General features: G+C 33.6%; 1 protein-coding gene across 1 annotated transcript; it reads left to right on the top strand.

Moving 5' to 3' along the window:
• The first annotated feature begins 16,406 nt into the window (after positions 1 to 16,406).
• Positions 16,407 to 17,028, top strand: LOC134792316 (uncharacterized). The gene has a single exon (XM_063763585.1). It carries the CDS (start codon positions 16,618 to 16,620, stop codon positions 17,026 to 17,028), a length of 411 nt encoding a protein of 136 aa, XP_063619655.1. The 5' UTR covers positions 16,407 to 16,617.
• Positions 17,029 to 18,324: the final 1,296 nt, after the last annotated feature.

The raw sequence follows: 18,324 nt of genomic DNA, 5'->3' as shown, positions 1-18,324 counted from the left end.
TTTTCCATGATATTTAAAATACAAATAAACTAGACAATATTCACCACAAACTGAAGTAAAATGGTTTTGAAGAGGTTTATTGTTATAAAACCACTGTCTGGTGTTTCTTTTTAAAAATAAGTTATGGTAACCTGAAGGTTTCCGTCCGAAGGAATCAAAATATTCTCCTATACCAGTAACATCAATGTGTATGGCAACCCAGTGGGAGCCTGGTTTCGTGTCAGGGTCCAAATTACTAACAATAAAGACAGGTAGATCGACCCAAATAGGTATTTTGTTAGCAGCAAAAACATTTGATTCAAAAAGTGGGTTTAATTTCTTCATACAAAATTGAATCTCATTAGTATCCATAATTACTTAATTAATAACAATTTATGTCTTGATGATGCTGCAAACAATGACTACAAGAAAATAAAGTAAACGAAAGAAAACATTGTATTTATATAATTATGTTATTCAACTATTATAATCTACAGATACATCACGGTTTTTGTTTATTTCAATAATGTTGTCAAATTCTGCATACACGATACAATTAATGGTGCTAGTTAGAGCCGAATCAAAGCGTACTTCTATCCGAACACTTCCATGTCTAACAAGATTCCAGTGTGAAGTTGAACTAGCAGATAAATCAGGGGTTAAATCAAAACATAACAAACAATATCCTCCACCATAATCTGTTCTACTTATTCCATTACCTTCGTTGTGAAAATGAATACCAGTTCCAGAAAATAAGGTGTGATATGCCGCCGCTATTAAACCAGAACTAAATGACGGTTGTAATGTTTTAGAAGGAATTTCATGACCATCTACAAACAAACTAAATGAATTCATATTATAATTTTGAAAATTAAATGGATTCAAAGCTAAATTTCCATTAAAACCTGAATTTGATACAAATCCAATAATACAGCGTTTAGGAATTTGTCCGAGAAATATATTATCCAATGTTTTACCCTGGACCCCTGTTGGTATTGTGAGAACCTTAACTTCTGCTCTCGTAATGGGGTACTTCGCAGTCGTTGTTGCCAATACTTTTTGATGGGCTAACAAAACGCTAGGATTGATTTTTGTTCTTCTAACAATGAGACTAGCATCTGTTATTTGTACTTTAAGTTTTTTATCTTGATGACAAATTAAATTAAATGATTCTTTTGATCGGACTAACTTAATACGCAATTCAACACCATTTATCAAGAATTTCTCTTGGTTAAATATATCGCCATGCAAATGTCCAATCATTTCCACTTCCTTACTCTCTTTGATAAATTCTAGTCTTTTCTGAAATCCTTTGTTGTTGGCGTCAACGGTATCCATAAAACCTGGGGTATCCTCATACCATAACCCACAAGTAAGATGGGTTTTTTTGGCTGCCGGTCCATAGTTGAGAAGATTTTCCATATAAGCACGGTAAGCATATGTATTGTTTGGGGGTGATATGAGTTTTTGATTTAAATATACATCAAGTTGGTTGAAAAGGGAATGTAGCCAGTTATTGGTGGGTCCAACTCCGGCATCTGCTTTTAATTTTGTCCCATCTTGATTCAATACTTTAGCAGTAATATGTAACATTGTGTGTGATAGATCAATGTAGTCATCTCCTGATCCAGGTACTTGAAATTCAATGGGGCCATCATCACTTAAAGATGAAATTGGTTTGTAATGAATCCAATGTCCGCTTTCAATACTTGTTTGAGTTGATGGAAGGGCAAATATATCTAATTCAGATTTTGCACATTCACATGAATGACTGTGTAGAAATGACATTATTTAACTTGAAAATATATCGTTATTTTTATTATTATTTCTACTTCCTCTTCGTCGCGATGCTTTTCGAGTAATGAGTGGTTCTCTTCTTTTATTCGACATTTTATACCCAGATCCTGACATGAGAGAATCAATTTTTTCATCAGCCTTTCTTTTTAGGTTAGCGCTCGCTTCCTTAAATCGTGATCGAATGGAACTATCCATAGGACGAGAATTTACCATATCAGTTAACAAACCAACCCCTGCCCCTAAGGTTTCTTTTCCAATGGTTTTTAAACCGCTAGATAACAAAGGGAGCACTGATCTAAATAGTCCACCCAAAAAACTGCCTATACCATGTCCTCGTTGATATGGAACTCCCTTATAGACAATACCTATCCCAGAGCCGGCTTGGTGTGAATAATAATGTTCGTAAGGACAAGAGACTGACGATCTGTTGTAAATCATTTTACTCGTTGAAAGTGTAGCTTCACGCAAGAAGATCCAAATTGAAATGGTACTCTGACACCAGTCGTTGTTCTTATATCTATTTCAATGGTATCGAACTCTCTTCGTAAAACTGGTACATAATGAGCGGGTGAGAAGATGTGAGTTTTATAAGCTCCATAAATGAACTTAGTTGGATCTAAAGGTATTATTCTGAGTAATGAAGTAATAACATCTCCGACTACTTGTGGGTGTATTATATCAGTATAAACAAATATTTGAGATGGTAAACCTAAATATAAATTTGCAGGGCTTTTTCCTAATGTATCTTGTTTTAAATTTGTTTTCGGTTTAAAACCCAATTGCAGACTTAGTATCGGAGTTGTAATGATAGATGTTATTTCTTTATTTGTTGTTGCTATTCCAACCAGTTTTGTTAATCCATCATATCGAAATTTTACGTTATTTTTTAACTGTGGGTTTTCATTAAACGCTTGAAGAAAATGATCTATATTATCATATGTAGTGGCTGGTATATGAGTTTTTATATCTACTATTTTTGTAGTTTTATCGGTGGGTGATAACACCTTTTTCTTTAAATAAATGATGTTTTCGTGCTCTTGAACATTATACATGGAACAAGGATATTGAAATTCCACCAACCCAACTACCCATTCTCCATCCAATTTAATGGTCTTTGGTAATTTAGTTAAGAAATGTGCAGTCGTGTTATCCGTGTAGTAATCTGATGAACTATTACTTAACAAAGTTAGATAAAAACTATTTTCACTCATATTTTCTTTAAGTTTGATTCAGGTATCCAAGAATTAAATTTATTAGGATAACCTTGCCACTTAACTAGTATTTCCTTTCTGCCAGCAACTCGACGCGAGCGTATTATTTTATCAATTTTATACTCGTTGGAGGGGAGGTAAGTTACCTTTTGTAATTCTTTAGAATAAAATGTACCAATGATGGGTTCACCTTCTAAATCCTTTATTGTATAAACAACTCGTGGCGATCTGTTAATAATCGAATCAATAATAAATATTTCATCACTCCAATTACTTTCATAACCTTTTTGAAACACATGCTTATATTTAGTGATTCTAACATGATCACCTACATTTAGTTTTTTAGTTTCTAATGAAATTTGCCTATCTTTTTTGCGATCATATAAATTACACCAAACAGTCATAATATTATTAGAGCTAACATCAACTGGGCGCATTTTAATGCTAGAATGATAGCTATGGTTGTAAGAATGTAGAAGATCTTGTAATATATTTGTGTAGTTATATGTATTCTTATGAGTGAAGTAACGCCACATTTTCATTTTAAGTGTTCTTTGAAACCTTTCTACTATACTTGCTTTAATGTCGGGGTTATTAGTGGTATAATAATTAATATTTTTGCTCTTAAAGTAATCTCTAACCGCCTTTGAAACAAATTCTGTACCTTTATCAGATTGGATGTGACGGGGAACAGAGTTGGCTTCAGTAAATATGCTTTCAAAACATTGTTTAACAGTTGCTGAATCCTTCTTCTTCATGGCTCTTGCAAAAGCATATTTACTGAACACATCAATAACACAAAGAATATATTTATACCCATCATTATATTGACTATAAGTACTCATATCACTTAAATCAGCTTGCCAAAGTTCATTAAAGTTCGAGAGAATGTATTTATTTCTAGTAAATCGTCTATGAATAGGTTTATGCAGCGTGTGCGTATCTTGAGATTGTAACCATTTTTTCACTTCCTCTTTGTTCATTTGACCTTTCATTTCCTTTGATAAATTATTTAAACTGCTATAGCCAGCTGGATTAGAGACGTCATAATAGATTCTGTTAATATCTAATAAGGAGTCCATCTTTCCCACTCTATTTTCTTTCCGGATCGCTTTTGCTCCCGTGTAGCAAGAGGCGTAGAAGTATTATTATCTTTATCTGTTGAGGCTCTCGTCTTCACAGATGTGGAGGGGGTAAAGGGTTCAATCAAAGGAGTACCATTAATAAATGCTAAATTTGTAGGATTACCTATGCATGACCTAGGAACTTCGATATCTTTTAAAAGTAAAGCAAACACTTCCCATCCAATTGGCTTAGGACGTTTAAGACATCTAACGGTGTCGCTTACCAAATCAGTAATATTACTATTTTGAATGGTTTGGTTATTTATAACAACTTCACCAGTCTGTTTCCACCAAATTTTCGGTTTACTTGAAACAATGTAATCTAACAACGTTCGAGCTTTTTTTTTCATAAGATTTAGGTAATATGTTTATAATTTTTGACGGACTAATTGGCATTAGTTCTTGATTTATTTCGCCAGGTGGTGTATTAAACGATGACGGTGTGGCTGCTTCAGTTACATTATCTGTAACTGACTCATTATTTTCAATCTCCTCCTTTTTGTTCACTTTTGTTTTTATAATATCATTACTTTCGTTGATGACTTGATCTACCCCCTCCATCACGATGGGTATTCTAAACGGTTTTCGATCTGTTTCAATAAAATGTAGAAATCTTTGTAATGCTTGAGAATATAACGTCCACTTTTCGCGATCATTCATTTTACTTTTAAGGATTTTTTGCATCTCTCCATCTAGCCGAGATGAGGAATTTTCGGGTGGACTCTCATTCCTTTTCAGCCTTTCAATAAAATCTGATTCAACTAATAACATTTTTTTTGTGTTTTCCATTTTGTTTATGATAAAGAGTTCACTAAAGCACTTAAAACTGCACCTAAAATAATAGGTAGAAATGCACCTCCTTTTTGAACTATAACAGTTTTTCTTATTTTATGTTTCCCTTTCGAAACTAATTTTCTTAAAATATCTTTATATTTTTTTAGTTTCGTCTTTTCTTTTTTTTCTAATGGAATTTTCCCATTTAGGACGTTATAAATGCACTCACAAATAATGTTGATCTCTTCATCGTCACAAGATTTAAGTAATGCAGTACGATATTTGGGTTTAAGCAACTGCAATGCTTCAAGTAAATGTTTATATGTGTTTACTCTTGCATGCATCATGTAGAACTGACTAAAATATGGTGATTTTTATCATATTTAAACCCCTTTTTAGGTACATACACTGTGCAATGCCCATCAAACGGAAATATTTTTGTTTTAAAACGGCATATGTCATTTGTATTTTGTTTCAGGTCAATCATGAGGTAACCATGAGCCTCCTTTGTAGCATCTTTGTAGGCTTCGTCCACAAACTTTGAGTTTTCTGGGTAAACTTGTCGTGACAGGTAGCGTATTTGAGTTTTATCCCTGGGATTTTTAAAAAATACAATGTAGCTTGTATTCAATGAAATATCACGTTGACCTCTACCTTGATGAAATACGTTTTGTGTAATATAAAAAACACTTAAGTTTCTATGATGACTACCTTTCGTAAAAATGTCAACGATTCGTCCATCTGATTCTCTCATCAAATCATCTATAATAAGAAGTTTAGGTTTCTTCCCATCAAACATTGAAAAATCTGGTATTCCTTGACTATAATTTACATTTTCCAGATTGTAGAGAGGTTGCATTTCATCATAACACCAAATAATTTCATCAAATTCAACATTACATATCTCTTTGGAGTTATTCAAAAAGTTTGTAACAAATTGCGTTTTACCACACCCACTAGGACCTGCGACAATGGTGGTGAAAGGATGATAAAAGTGAATCATTATTAAATATCGTAATCTATGTGTATGTGTGTATGTGTGTGGGTGAGTGTTGATATGTTAACGGATGGACTTTAAATGGTAATATTCAGAAAGATGATTACTATTTAAACAACTCAGATATAGTAGACAAAAAAACAAAACAAAATGATTACGTAAATTTTTTTTTATTATTTATGATCACACTTTTAACATTATTTTTTTTGTTTCATATTTACAAAAATACCTTAAAAGATACAATAAAATAAAATTCATACATTTTTTACATGTTTACAAGTAATACCTTAAAAAATATACAATGTACAAACAATAATTTGGAATTCGAATGTTCTGTGTGATTATATTACAACTTTGAAACTTTTTCATTATTGCGGTATTTTATAATGACCCCACGCTAGAGTGTCAGAAGAGTTTTCTAATAAGTACCGTTTTGTATCTTCATGCGATAATGATATTTTATTTATTTTTTGAGTGAATATTATATGTTTTATAGACTTAAATCTTAGCATTTGAGCGCGTTGCAAATTTTTATTAAATAAACACGTTTTGTAATTGTCAAGAGTAAATTTTTTTGTAACACATTTATTGACTCCTTTGGCTTTTGATAAAACACCGTATTTTTCGGTTTTCTCATCATTCTCGTCATATTTTTCAACATCTAAGGTATACATTTTAGATCTCAGACCTACAAACTCTTTTAAAATTCTACCATTATTTTCATCTTTGAAAAACCCTAATCGCTTTTTATTTATTAACGGCAAATCATATTTATTGTTAGGAGGATAGTCAGATGTATCAAAATATAAATTAAGATCTGATTTTATATCTGCGTAATAATTTTCCGTGAAAATTTGATATACTAAGCTATCAGTATCTGTATAAAGAAGCTTAAGATTGTCTGGATATTTGGTTTTCATGTAGCTGTAGTGAAAGTCATACATCAAAGTTTTCGATATATCTAATACGCAAAATCCCAGATAAATCGGTTTATTATAAAATATTTTAGTTTTATTCAATTGAACGGCCACTAAATTCTCAGAGAATATGGATAAACTATGGAACTCAGGTTTCGCTATCAAAGATTGAACCCCCTGCGTTTTTCCTCGATTTTCCCAGTGATTTAATAATTTGACATTTACGCGTTTTGCAACATTTTCCATGGTTTTACCGAACACTGAATTATTCATTAGTTTAAAGAAATCTTTTTCAAAATCGGATGATGCCTGTGATCGCATGTGGGTGTTCAAATCTATGTAACTTTTTAACCACATAGACTGCTGAAATTTAAGAATGCGATGGATTTTACTCAATTTCAAACCATTCTTCAAACACTGTTTTAGATTTCTATAATGAATGACATAATTCGTTTTTTTATTTAAATTAGGAATTAATTTTTTTTCTTTGGAATTACCCAAACAAACGTTTTCAGGACAAAATGGCAAATCTGAATGAGAGTCATGCAACTCGTTAGGGTATTCGAGATCAACTTCTAAAATTAAACCATGATCAGCGTCATCAGATATATTAAAGTCAGTATCTGTATTTACCCATTCAAATTTACCGGTAGGAAGACATTGAGACATAGCCCACCCGTAAAGGTTATTTGCATCAAAGTACATAAGAAATGACGATGGGATATTTTGATTATAATCTTCCAAAAAAATATTATTAGCCTTCGCGTATCTATTACTACATTGTGATATGCCACCTCGAATATTTTTTGATATAAAAGCTATTTTATCGATATCAGTTAGGAGTTCTAGTTTTATTTTTGTAGTTCTTAACATTGCATCCCAACTTAATCCCGGAGCAGTATAATAATGAGCGGGGTCTAATCCATACGTCTTAAGACAAAGGTTTCTAAAATTTTCAAATATATCAGTTAGTAATAGAACATCAGTTTTTAAATATAAATCAGAATAATCACCCATATTTTTGCATTGAAAATGAGACCAAACATCTTTTGCGTGATCATAATCCTCTTCTGAGATGTGACTATCAGACAAGGAACTAAAGAAATCATCTTTAGAGGGAAGAGCTGTTAAGTTTAAAGAATCGTATGATGACATGTGTTCATAGGGATAGACACCCTTTCGTAATAAGCGTTTAAAATCCTCCTCGCATGAAAAATTCAATTTTAATTCATGAAATTGTTCAGGCAACAAGTTTTTTGCCAATTTGTCAAGACTACTGGACATAAATTTAAGTGAATCGACAAATCTCAATTTAATTGTGCGATTATTTATTTGTAAGCTCTTAGAAAATGAAATGTATTTCTCTTTGTTCTCTGGAATCAGTTCAATGTCGCCTTCCGCCAAACCAAGCCCATGCACTATAAAATGACTATCATAGTTACACAAATTATGGAAAAATACAGGTACAAAATTAGGTGCCCTGTATTTTTCAGAACAAAATGTATGTGCCACTCCTTCATAAAGACCAGTATGGTAATTATAGGAAATGACTGAATCCTCGTTTAAATTTTTATCACAAATATAACATGTACTACTCTGAGCAATATGCACATTATTTGCATTAGATAAAGGCAATGGAGTTTTTACAAAAGTATTTCTCCTACAAATGGCCTTTAAGTCTTGTTCCATATACTTCATAAATTCCTGGGTGCAATTTTTGCCTTTATATGTTCTGTACACTGACAATTTATCATTATAAGAACATTTAATGTAGTATCCAAAACTATATACCTCATGTTTTTGTACATTTGTTGTTGAGGATGTAGTAGGATTAATTGTACCTGTTTGAATCGGGTTTAGAAAGGCCTCGAAATCAGCATAAATAACAAAAGGTACCCTTAATTTACGTTCATAATTATCGAAAGTAAGTATATTGGAGGAAACGTTTTCATTGAACCAGTTTTTCTTTTTATCCTGTTCTGAAGGTAAATGTGTACAAACATGGAAACAATCGTTTCTTTGATGATTCATTAAATTGTTGCGAGTTGTAAAGTTCGACAAACAACCATCACAAATATGTGCAGCATGCTGTGTATTTGATAATTGTTTAGATACTAACCTAGATAAATTTTTGATATAGCAATAATGGCCCTTACTGTCTTTGGATATGTACAATAAATTCAAGTGGGTAGCTTTTTTGCACTTTGTTAAGTGTAATGGGCCTACTACGTCATGTTTTTTACTTTTCGAATTGTATTCAAGACCAAAAACGTTTATACTTATATCATTCATTTTTTCAAATTTTTGAATATCTCCAACCTTAAGTGGGAAAGTTAAATTTCTAAAATTTAATTTATTTTTATGCGCTATATACGATTTCGCAGTGTTTGAACGATGACTTGTAGGTGGATACAAGCCTGACAATACAGCCCATCTAAAACATTCATGATCATTATTTTTTACATTAATAACTGCTTTTCTGTTCTGAATATCACGTGGTAATTCGATATAGGAAGAACCACGCAATGGATTAAATTTGTTTACATTGACATCTAGATAGTTAAATTTTACTAAACTCCATCCACTGTCTTTTCTCTCAAAGTTAAATAATTTTGTTAATATATCTTTAACAACTGACTCGAAAATATCATCTTTGTCGCTGCTAACATCAACTACATTGTTACATAATTGGAAATCAAATGTATTATTTACTTGTTTGCTCTCTTGAGTAAAATCCGCATTCAAAATAAAGTTTACTTTTAAAGCATGGTGATCAGTGAGGGAACGATCCAATAATGCAAAGATTTTCTCTTTATTTCCTAGTAAAATGGATTCGGGAGTAAATGGTTGGTGAACATTTTCATTTAATAGTATTCTGTAAGTGGCCACCCTATTCTTAAAAGCATTTTCAATTAACTGAACATTAACCCATTCAATGTCAGCCCTTAAAACATTATTTTTGTGAAGATTACTATTTAAATGATTTTTAAAATATCTTTTAGAAACAAACTTATTACACACAGAACATTCAATTTCATGATTATTATTTGTACTCACAATGACATCGGGAACTGGTTCGGATGATGTTGATGCTACAGGTTCAGCAGCTGCTGAACGGTTTTTCTTCACCAAGAATTCTTCGGTCTCCAAAACTGCAGCTGTCCTTTTTACTCCCCGTCCTATTTGAGAAGATCTATAACAATACATAATAAACATAAATATCTTAATGTCAGATAAAATAAAAATAATTACTAAAACGGTTGGTTGTATATACTAACGTAAGTCTTTTCGACACTGCTGGCAATAGGCCCGCATCATCAAAACTCCATCAATCACATCTGATGACTGAGTATTCCCCTTGGATTTTTTGATATGCCCATCACATGGTGTATAATACGGTATAATATCAGAATCTTCCAGTAACGAGTGAGGTAATTTGTTTGATATATACCACATTCTTATATTTCTATGAAAATATGCTAAAATAAATTCTTTACTTAATTCCTCAATCTTATTACGAGGCAAAGTGAGACCAATATGATAGTAAGTAAACACCATTATGGAAAAGGATATCACAGTACAAGCACGGCACCAAAACACTGAATGATATGAACTCGAGATACCCCGCTTATATAACCAGCACTCTCCCACCCCACGTTTATCCTAACAATAAGTTCTGGTCACAACAAGTTAGGAGGAACCCATCCTTTGTTAAACAGGTACTGGTTAAGAGTTATAAACATGTATGAACAGGAATACTTTTACTTACGCCTCTCGATGTAGTTGGCTCACAAGACGGGCAGCCTCGCATAGATCTTCATTTTCTTCTATTTCTTCACAGAGTCTGATAAGTTCAAGATCGTAGACATCACAACTCAAAGAGTCCATTATGAAATGAGAAATCATACAGTGCTTTCTTTCATTTAAATAGTTGACTACAGGTATAAGATTTCTAAGAGTGGGGACTGTAATCTTTACAAATGAGAAGTATTAAATTAAAACTTGTTGTAATGTGATACAATAAAAATAATCTGTTACATGGAAAATGTACTTAAGGAGAGGTAAAAAATGAGAAATACGTTAACACAATCATTAAGCTACTACTATCATTAATAATTATAACTATCACTGTTTCTTATTATCTATAAAATATTTCACACTACTGTCCTTAGAAGCTAATTGCTTTGTTATGTTATAAATAATATTTCGCGTATTTTGTAGCTCCAAATCGTCTTCCAACGCAAAATATTTCAATCTGAAGTCCGCATGCTTCCAGTGTTCCATGGGTGGGACGTTTTTGATTTTATGCATATCATATATCTCGATTTTAATCAAATGTGATGCATAGGCCCCGTCGTCTTGTCCGGATGACAAGTTTGCAACACCGTCTGGTGAACTTTTGCTCACATTTGAAGACCGTTTCACAACTTTAGACTGCTTTTTAGGTCGTTCAAAGAAGCTATCGATATTGTTTCCTGAACGTTTCTTTGCGATGGCTTGTTTAACTTTGAGACCAAGCGTACCCTCTTCATCGCTTGATTCGTCTTTATTATCATCCGGGTAGTAATAGTTCTTGAAAGTATTTTCAGTGAACTGAAACAATATAAAACAATAATTTACACACTGTCTACAATCTTGATAATTAAAACACAAAGAACACAAGTGAAAACAAAACAAAGTAAGTTACGGTAATAAAAGACATACTTACATCCATTGTTGGGTCTTTCTATAAACACTTAAACACTTCACTGTTGAATTAACACTATATTTCTATATACTGCAGTAGATACAAGGAGCTCTGATACAGAGGACTGCCACGACAGTAATACTTACTCAAAGCCATTTCTCTTCGGCTTTTATACTGTGATAGTGAGCAGGATACAGTATCGTTCAAATCATGTCTCAACAGGTTCATCTAATACAGACGCTCTCTTTACTAAAACCCAAATTCAAAAGCATAATAGGAAACAATAAATCCATTGTCAGTATAAAATATAATAGATGTCTACCAATAAAGCAATTATGCTGTTATAACAATGAATACCAACACACAAGAAATGCCGACGTATTAGACTAAATCATGTTGAAACCAGTTGACACGTCTCGTTATTTTTTTAAAATCATACAAAGTAACATGTCTCAACAAGTTCATCTAAACAGACGCTCCCTGTACTCAAACCCAAATTATATCCACATAATAATCCATTGTCAGCATAAAATATAATAGACGTCTATCAATAAAGCAATTAAGCTGTTATAACAATGAAAACAAGTGCACAAGAAATGCCTCACACGCCTAGTTATTATTTTAATAATACAAAGAAACAAGTAGCTACGAGTTTACTTTCTATCGTGTTACAAAGAACATAAAAATGTATGTGAAAATAAACATATAGTATTAGATAATGAGACATACTTACATACTAAGTTTAAGAATAAAAAAGGCTACATTAGGTAGAATTGCATTTATCGCAGACAAAAATAATGAGTTAGAAATAGGTAAAACTAAATAAAATAACACAATACACTATGCACAATATAGGTAAGTATGTATACGATATGTAGGATGCTTTAGTTTGGATAGGTAAGAAGTTTAGGTATTTAGGTTAAAACATAACTTGAACGAAGACTAGGTGAAAGCAGGTTAGTTTGAAATGAGAAGTTTGGTTGATTTTAGTTAGGTTTGGTCAAGTTAGGTTTGGTAAAAGAAGGTTTAGGTTAGTTTAGGCTACCGACGGATTACTTGTGTAAATTCTAATTAGGTTAGGTTAGGTTAGAACTGTATTCCTTATAAATCGAAATAGCTCCAAGAGGTTGTAAGATAATAAGATAATGAATCGCAAATAAGTACCTTTTGCAAATACCTATCGGTAATACCTATTGCAAATACCTATCGCTAATACCTATCACAAACACCTACAGTATAATACACACATAAAGAAGGCATGAATGAAGACGTCGGTGGGTGAAGGGTCCATCCAGGTAGTATGCTCGGTAACACAATAACGCGCCCGAGTCGAGATCGAACAATAGAAAAGGGTCGATAAGCCTATTGTTACCGTGGTGAGCAAGGTGTATTGTTTAATTAGCGTATTTCGTAAGTACCTGAAGGAGGCGCCGGGCACTGCTGAGACCTAGCGCAATCAATTCAAATGGGGGGCTATTTGTTTTTTTTTTTTTTTTTTTTTTTTTTTTTTTTTTTTTTTTTTTTTTTAGGTTCAGCGGGGGCGGTGGATCGGCCCTGGGGTCAGGATCGGTGACCACTGAGAGGTGGGGCCAGAATCGGGGAATAGTTTCTACTCAAGATTTGCTTGACCTCGAAACTGTAGGATTTTTTTTACGCCCAATCATCGAGTACGAACATGTCGTAGATATAGATAAGTAAATTTTGGATATCTTCTATCAAAATGGTGTCGCCATGAGCATATACTCCTAATGTTCCTAACCTATTTTCTTAAACTATGTACGTTTTTAGAAAAAAAAATAAGGCTATAATCCTAATTTGTCGCTTTTTTCTACAGAAAAATTAGTATGCTGGACCTTACTTGTTTATGCGTCGTCGGCCAGCTTTTTAGGCATACATATATTCAATCTGTGAACTGTTTAATTGAAACACTAAGCCCCCATTCGCACGGGAGCTTTTTCAACGCGCGTTAAAAAAGCGTTTGAATGACACAAATGGATAACCATCTTCGAGCAACACCGGCTTCCGACACATCGGAAGGGAGGGGCCCAAGCGATATCTCACCGTACAAATCTTTCTGCCATTTTTCGCAGGGGGAAAGGTGCACACAGTCGCACTTCTCACACGCTTACATACAAAATCCAATCTGTAATGACGACACAAATCACTGACTTAATATTAGAAATAGACACACAGAGCGGAACAATAATGTCAACAAAATGTGGATCAGAATGACATTAGCTGCAAATTTGCATTGATGATAAAAACGCTTACGTAAATTTTGAGTCAAGATAAATGTTTTGTACGGAAAAGAACTTACTGTCGTAAGCATTAAGTGTCAAATTTGTAAACATTATTACCAACACTGTTAAAACTTTAAGTCCGATGGCACTAAACGTAACTTCACCTTTGTATTTACGTCAAACAACGTCAAACGAGAATAATGAACGAATGGAGTCCCTTTGGTACATTTTAATAGGTATTACTGTACAGAAAAACCGAAGTAATAAATGAAACAAATTTAATTTGATCGGGAGTTCAAATAAAATTAATTCATGGTAACAACCCGTGTAAGTTATCATAAAATAAATTTATAAATTTATTATATTTTCCTTGAAATAAATTCAACTTATTAAATAACTGTGTATTTTAGATCTACATAATACTCTTCGCACTTTCGTTCTTTGCAATAATAGTGCACGGGGACATTCAGGTCGCTACTGGTACTGATTGGTTATGGTCTTTATCAAAAAAATCCTGTGGTTGTCACTGTGTTCAGACAGGTTTAACATTTACAGTTAGTCGATGTAAGCCCTTATTGGTCGTGTATATGTCGGAAACAGGGAAATGCGCCGAACACACAAGTGCCGTTTTGCCTTGTTTAAAACTGCATCACCCCTATCTCTTGCTATAATAGCAGTCCACTCTGCACGTCGCATAGGTTTTCTTGGAAATCTTGAATTTAAACATAATATTATATCTTACGAATTCCATATAAAAATAAAAAAGTATTGGCCTCACATCGACTCATTAGATTTTTGTTCCTTCACATCCCTTCTTTGGTACTAACAAAATAATTTATTCAAAATCATGAAATTACCACCAGATTACATAAATTATGTAATGCTATCCAAAGAACTAACCGAAAGAAATACATTCCATGCTTTTTCCTCGTTTTATCATTGTTGTTTTTGCATATTTTTACGACCATTTTACGACATTGTTGACAACTTCACATTTGAGCGGTCCATACAAGACTAAACGAAAAAGTAACGCGTGATCTGTTTTAACGTTACTTTTGCGGGGCCATTTTTTGCGGCTGATTGGGTATCCAGTTCTTATTCTATATCAATGACACAAATACATAGAAAATGACACACGTCAAAGACAAATCTTGCAAACCTCGATCTCTTTTTGTGTACGGACGAGCGACAAGTGTCACAACACGCACACTAACACATTATCGTTGATTTTCATGTTTTGATACTTTTGAACTATATATCATGACATTCATGAAGTCTTTTTATTGAAATCCGCTTTCATCAAAAAAATTTGTAACTATTATGAAAGCAAAATAATGTAAATGTATATGATTGCTTGATTTGCAAAAGTGCTTTTCAATAAAAAGACACGTCAAGATCACTTATCTTCTTTCTAATGCTAAATAAACGAATTATAGGACCATACCATACCACCATAGCATAACACGTCGCCGGTGCGCACGCCTGCACCTATAGTTTTTGTTGTTGTATTTTTTACTATTAAGTGCAATTTATGGTGACAAAAAATTGTCGATATGTTTGATAATTGATTTCATCTACGATTCCTATGAGTCTGATTTGTAAAAAAGCAAAAATTCAAATAACATGGTGTTTTTTGCAACTTTCAAAATTTCTCGAGATACTCGAGAAACTCGAGAAATCTTGGTCGAGAATTCCCGTGCCTCGAGAAATTAAAAAGGTCGTGAAACCAGAAACTCTACGTCTGCTCCAACTTTTTAAATCTCAATTTTAAGCTAGGCCGTCGCGTTACGTACAGCCTGTTTTTTTTTAAATGGCGCCTCGGGTTTAGGTTCGGTGTTCGTTGTTTGTTTTATTAGTAAAGGGTTTATTTTTATTTTTGTTGAAATAATAAAACCTTTTTACTATAAATGTAGGCGGATGAAATGAATGATTATTTAATTGAACTACACTCCTTGTTAAAAAAGTTTTGGATATACGATATTCAACATTTTAAAAAGACGCTGAATTTACAGTTCATGTCAACTATTATGTATTATGTGCTGTTGCATGCGAGACCTCTTCTTAAGATGCAATACCTAGATATACCTAATCATTTATTATTCTAAAGTATATTCATTGCTAATAACTGGCGTGGCGGCAATTTTTCATCAGACTTACGAATGAGGATGACTGTCTCCTAGACTCCTAATAGAGGACACATACTTAGAGATGATTTTCAGAATCCAGCGGGCTCAGCACGGTTCCATTTTTATCGACTATCACTATGCGCGTCCCTTTCGCACTTACATACTTGTTAGAACGTGACAGGCATGGTGACAAGGGATAAAAACGCGACCGTGCTAAGCCGCCAGATTAACTACACATCGTAGCTCATAGCATAATCATAGCTAAATATTGTACCTCCAATTTTACGCGCATCTAATTGTAAATACTTAGTTCTTGAGAACTCCTGAGCTCCTGCCTAAATATTCACCATTATTATAAATATACATATATACCATTTTATATTTCAGTAGTTTTTATATTCGGAACAAATCACGGCTATATAAAATAAACGTTGTCGCTATTAGCTGAATTAACAAAGCAAAGCAAAGTTGAACAGCTGACTGTAGTCTACGGTGGCAACAAATATGTTTACTGCACATGTGCCCTGTATTTGTGACGTTTTCAATCAAAAAGCTACCATATTGTCAATTGTCGATAAGGTCTACTTTTTATTGCATTCTTATGCCAGGAACACCTTATTGACAACTGACAATAAGTTACGTTTTTCGCGAAAACGGCACGTTTACAAATCAAACTAACACACTTCTTTGTTCACAGGGCGCCCATAGTGCAAAACAGTGTCGCAAAACAGTATGTAGTGGACAGTGCACGACAAATCAGTGAAAATGACCGACATAATGACCGACAACGACTTGACCGACATACCCGACATGGCCGACGAGGACGGCTATGAGTTCGACTCTCTGAAGATCCCCGAAATCGTGACTCCGGACGACATGAACGAGTCAGGGTATCAAGAGGGTTCGGAGAAGAGTTACGGGGATAGGAGGGATTCGAAGGAGGGTTTCGGGGGGGAGGGGGATAGTGACAGCGGAGTGGACGGGGTGTCGAGCGGGTGCAGCACGGCGGACGACTGTCCCGTCGTGTCGGTGAACGACGTCGTCGCGTATTACGACGACATCCGGCCGCGTCGACGTCATGTGCCGCAGCTGAACTTCTACAGCGTGGATATTGAGAAGATGGCGATGGATGCTGTTGCTCAGGTGAGTGCATTTTTTACACATATTAGCAATTAAAACGGATTTTTGTATCATACTTAGTCGCTGCACTCTTGTCAGAGTGGTCGTGATCATAAATCGATGAGTGACAAGTTAAAGTAAGTTTCATCGTTTCAAGGCAAAGCGTTTTTTTAACGTTGGTTGTATATAGGAGTTTGGTCTTTACTGAACCACTTTCACTATGAGCTTTTATTAAAGGTAAATTCACCGCTTCGGGTAGGTAAGACTTTTCTGTAGGACAGCCAACAACAGTAAGAACAGATAATTATACATAGAAACATATTTTGTTTAAGCATCCTAAGTAGGGTGGTTCAAAAAACATTTTTTTTTATTTTCCTACGGGGCATCCCCTTATTTTGTTACACTTATTATGCTGATAAAATACACTAAGTTTCGTAATTTTATCTCAACTACAAGGGGGTGCTCAACCACTTTGAAATTTTTCAGTTGTATGAAATCCAAAATAATAAGTATTTATTATTCAGAATTTTGTTTAAGTATCTGGTTTCACACTATTTGCACATGTGATTTATAAGTTTTGAAGAGAAAAAAAAATTTATTTCAATTTTTTATAATTTTTCAAAAGTAAGGTTTTTTGAATTTTACCTAAAAAAATCATAAAAAATAGAAATAAAAATGTTTTTTTACATAATAACTTTTAAATCACACTTTCAAATAATGTGAAAACTACTGTAGTTACATAAAAATCTAAAAAATAATAACTTGATTTTTTTGGATTACATACAACTTTGAAAAATTTCAAAGTGTTTGAGCACCCCCTTGTAGTTGAGATAAGATTACAAAACTTGGCGTATTTTGTCTACATAACAAGTGTAACAAAATGAGGGGGTGCCGCTTCTTCTAGCTAGAGTTTGAATTTTTCCCATACAAACGTGAACCACCCTAATCCTAAGTCCTCTCAAATGATGAACAAAGTAGAGAACATCAAGTGATGTAATTAAACGATAGTATTACAACATTACAGCACATGATCGTAAGAGATACATTATGTCATAATGCCACAATAATTCTAAGTCCGCTCCATTGGGCTACAATACCCTCTCACCAAACATTCTGCACATAACCATAACTTAAGCGTTTTTGATTCTTCATCCCTTATGGGGGTTAAAAGGAGGGTGAAATTTTGTACCAGGAACGAAATTGTTTTGAAGGAAGAAGGACTTGAAACTTCGTAAAAGACATAATAAGAATCAGACAACAAAAAATGATTGCGGCGTGTTGAAAATTGGTTTTAAATACATGAGGGTTAAAAAGGGCTTGAAAAAATATTTTTCCAATGAGATATGAAAAGTT

The sequence above is a fragment of the Cydia splendana genome, chromosome 7 (assembly GCF_910591565.1).
Source record: "Cydia splendana chromosome 7, ilCydSple1.2, whole genome shotgun sequence".
NCBI lineage: Eukaryota > Metazoa > Arthropoda > Insecta > Lepidoptera > Tortricidae > Cydia > Cydia splendana.
This window is presented reverse-complemented; position numbering and strand designations above follow the sequence as displayed.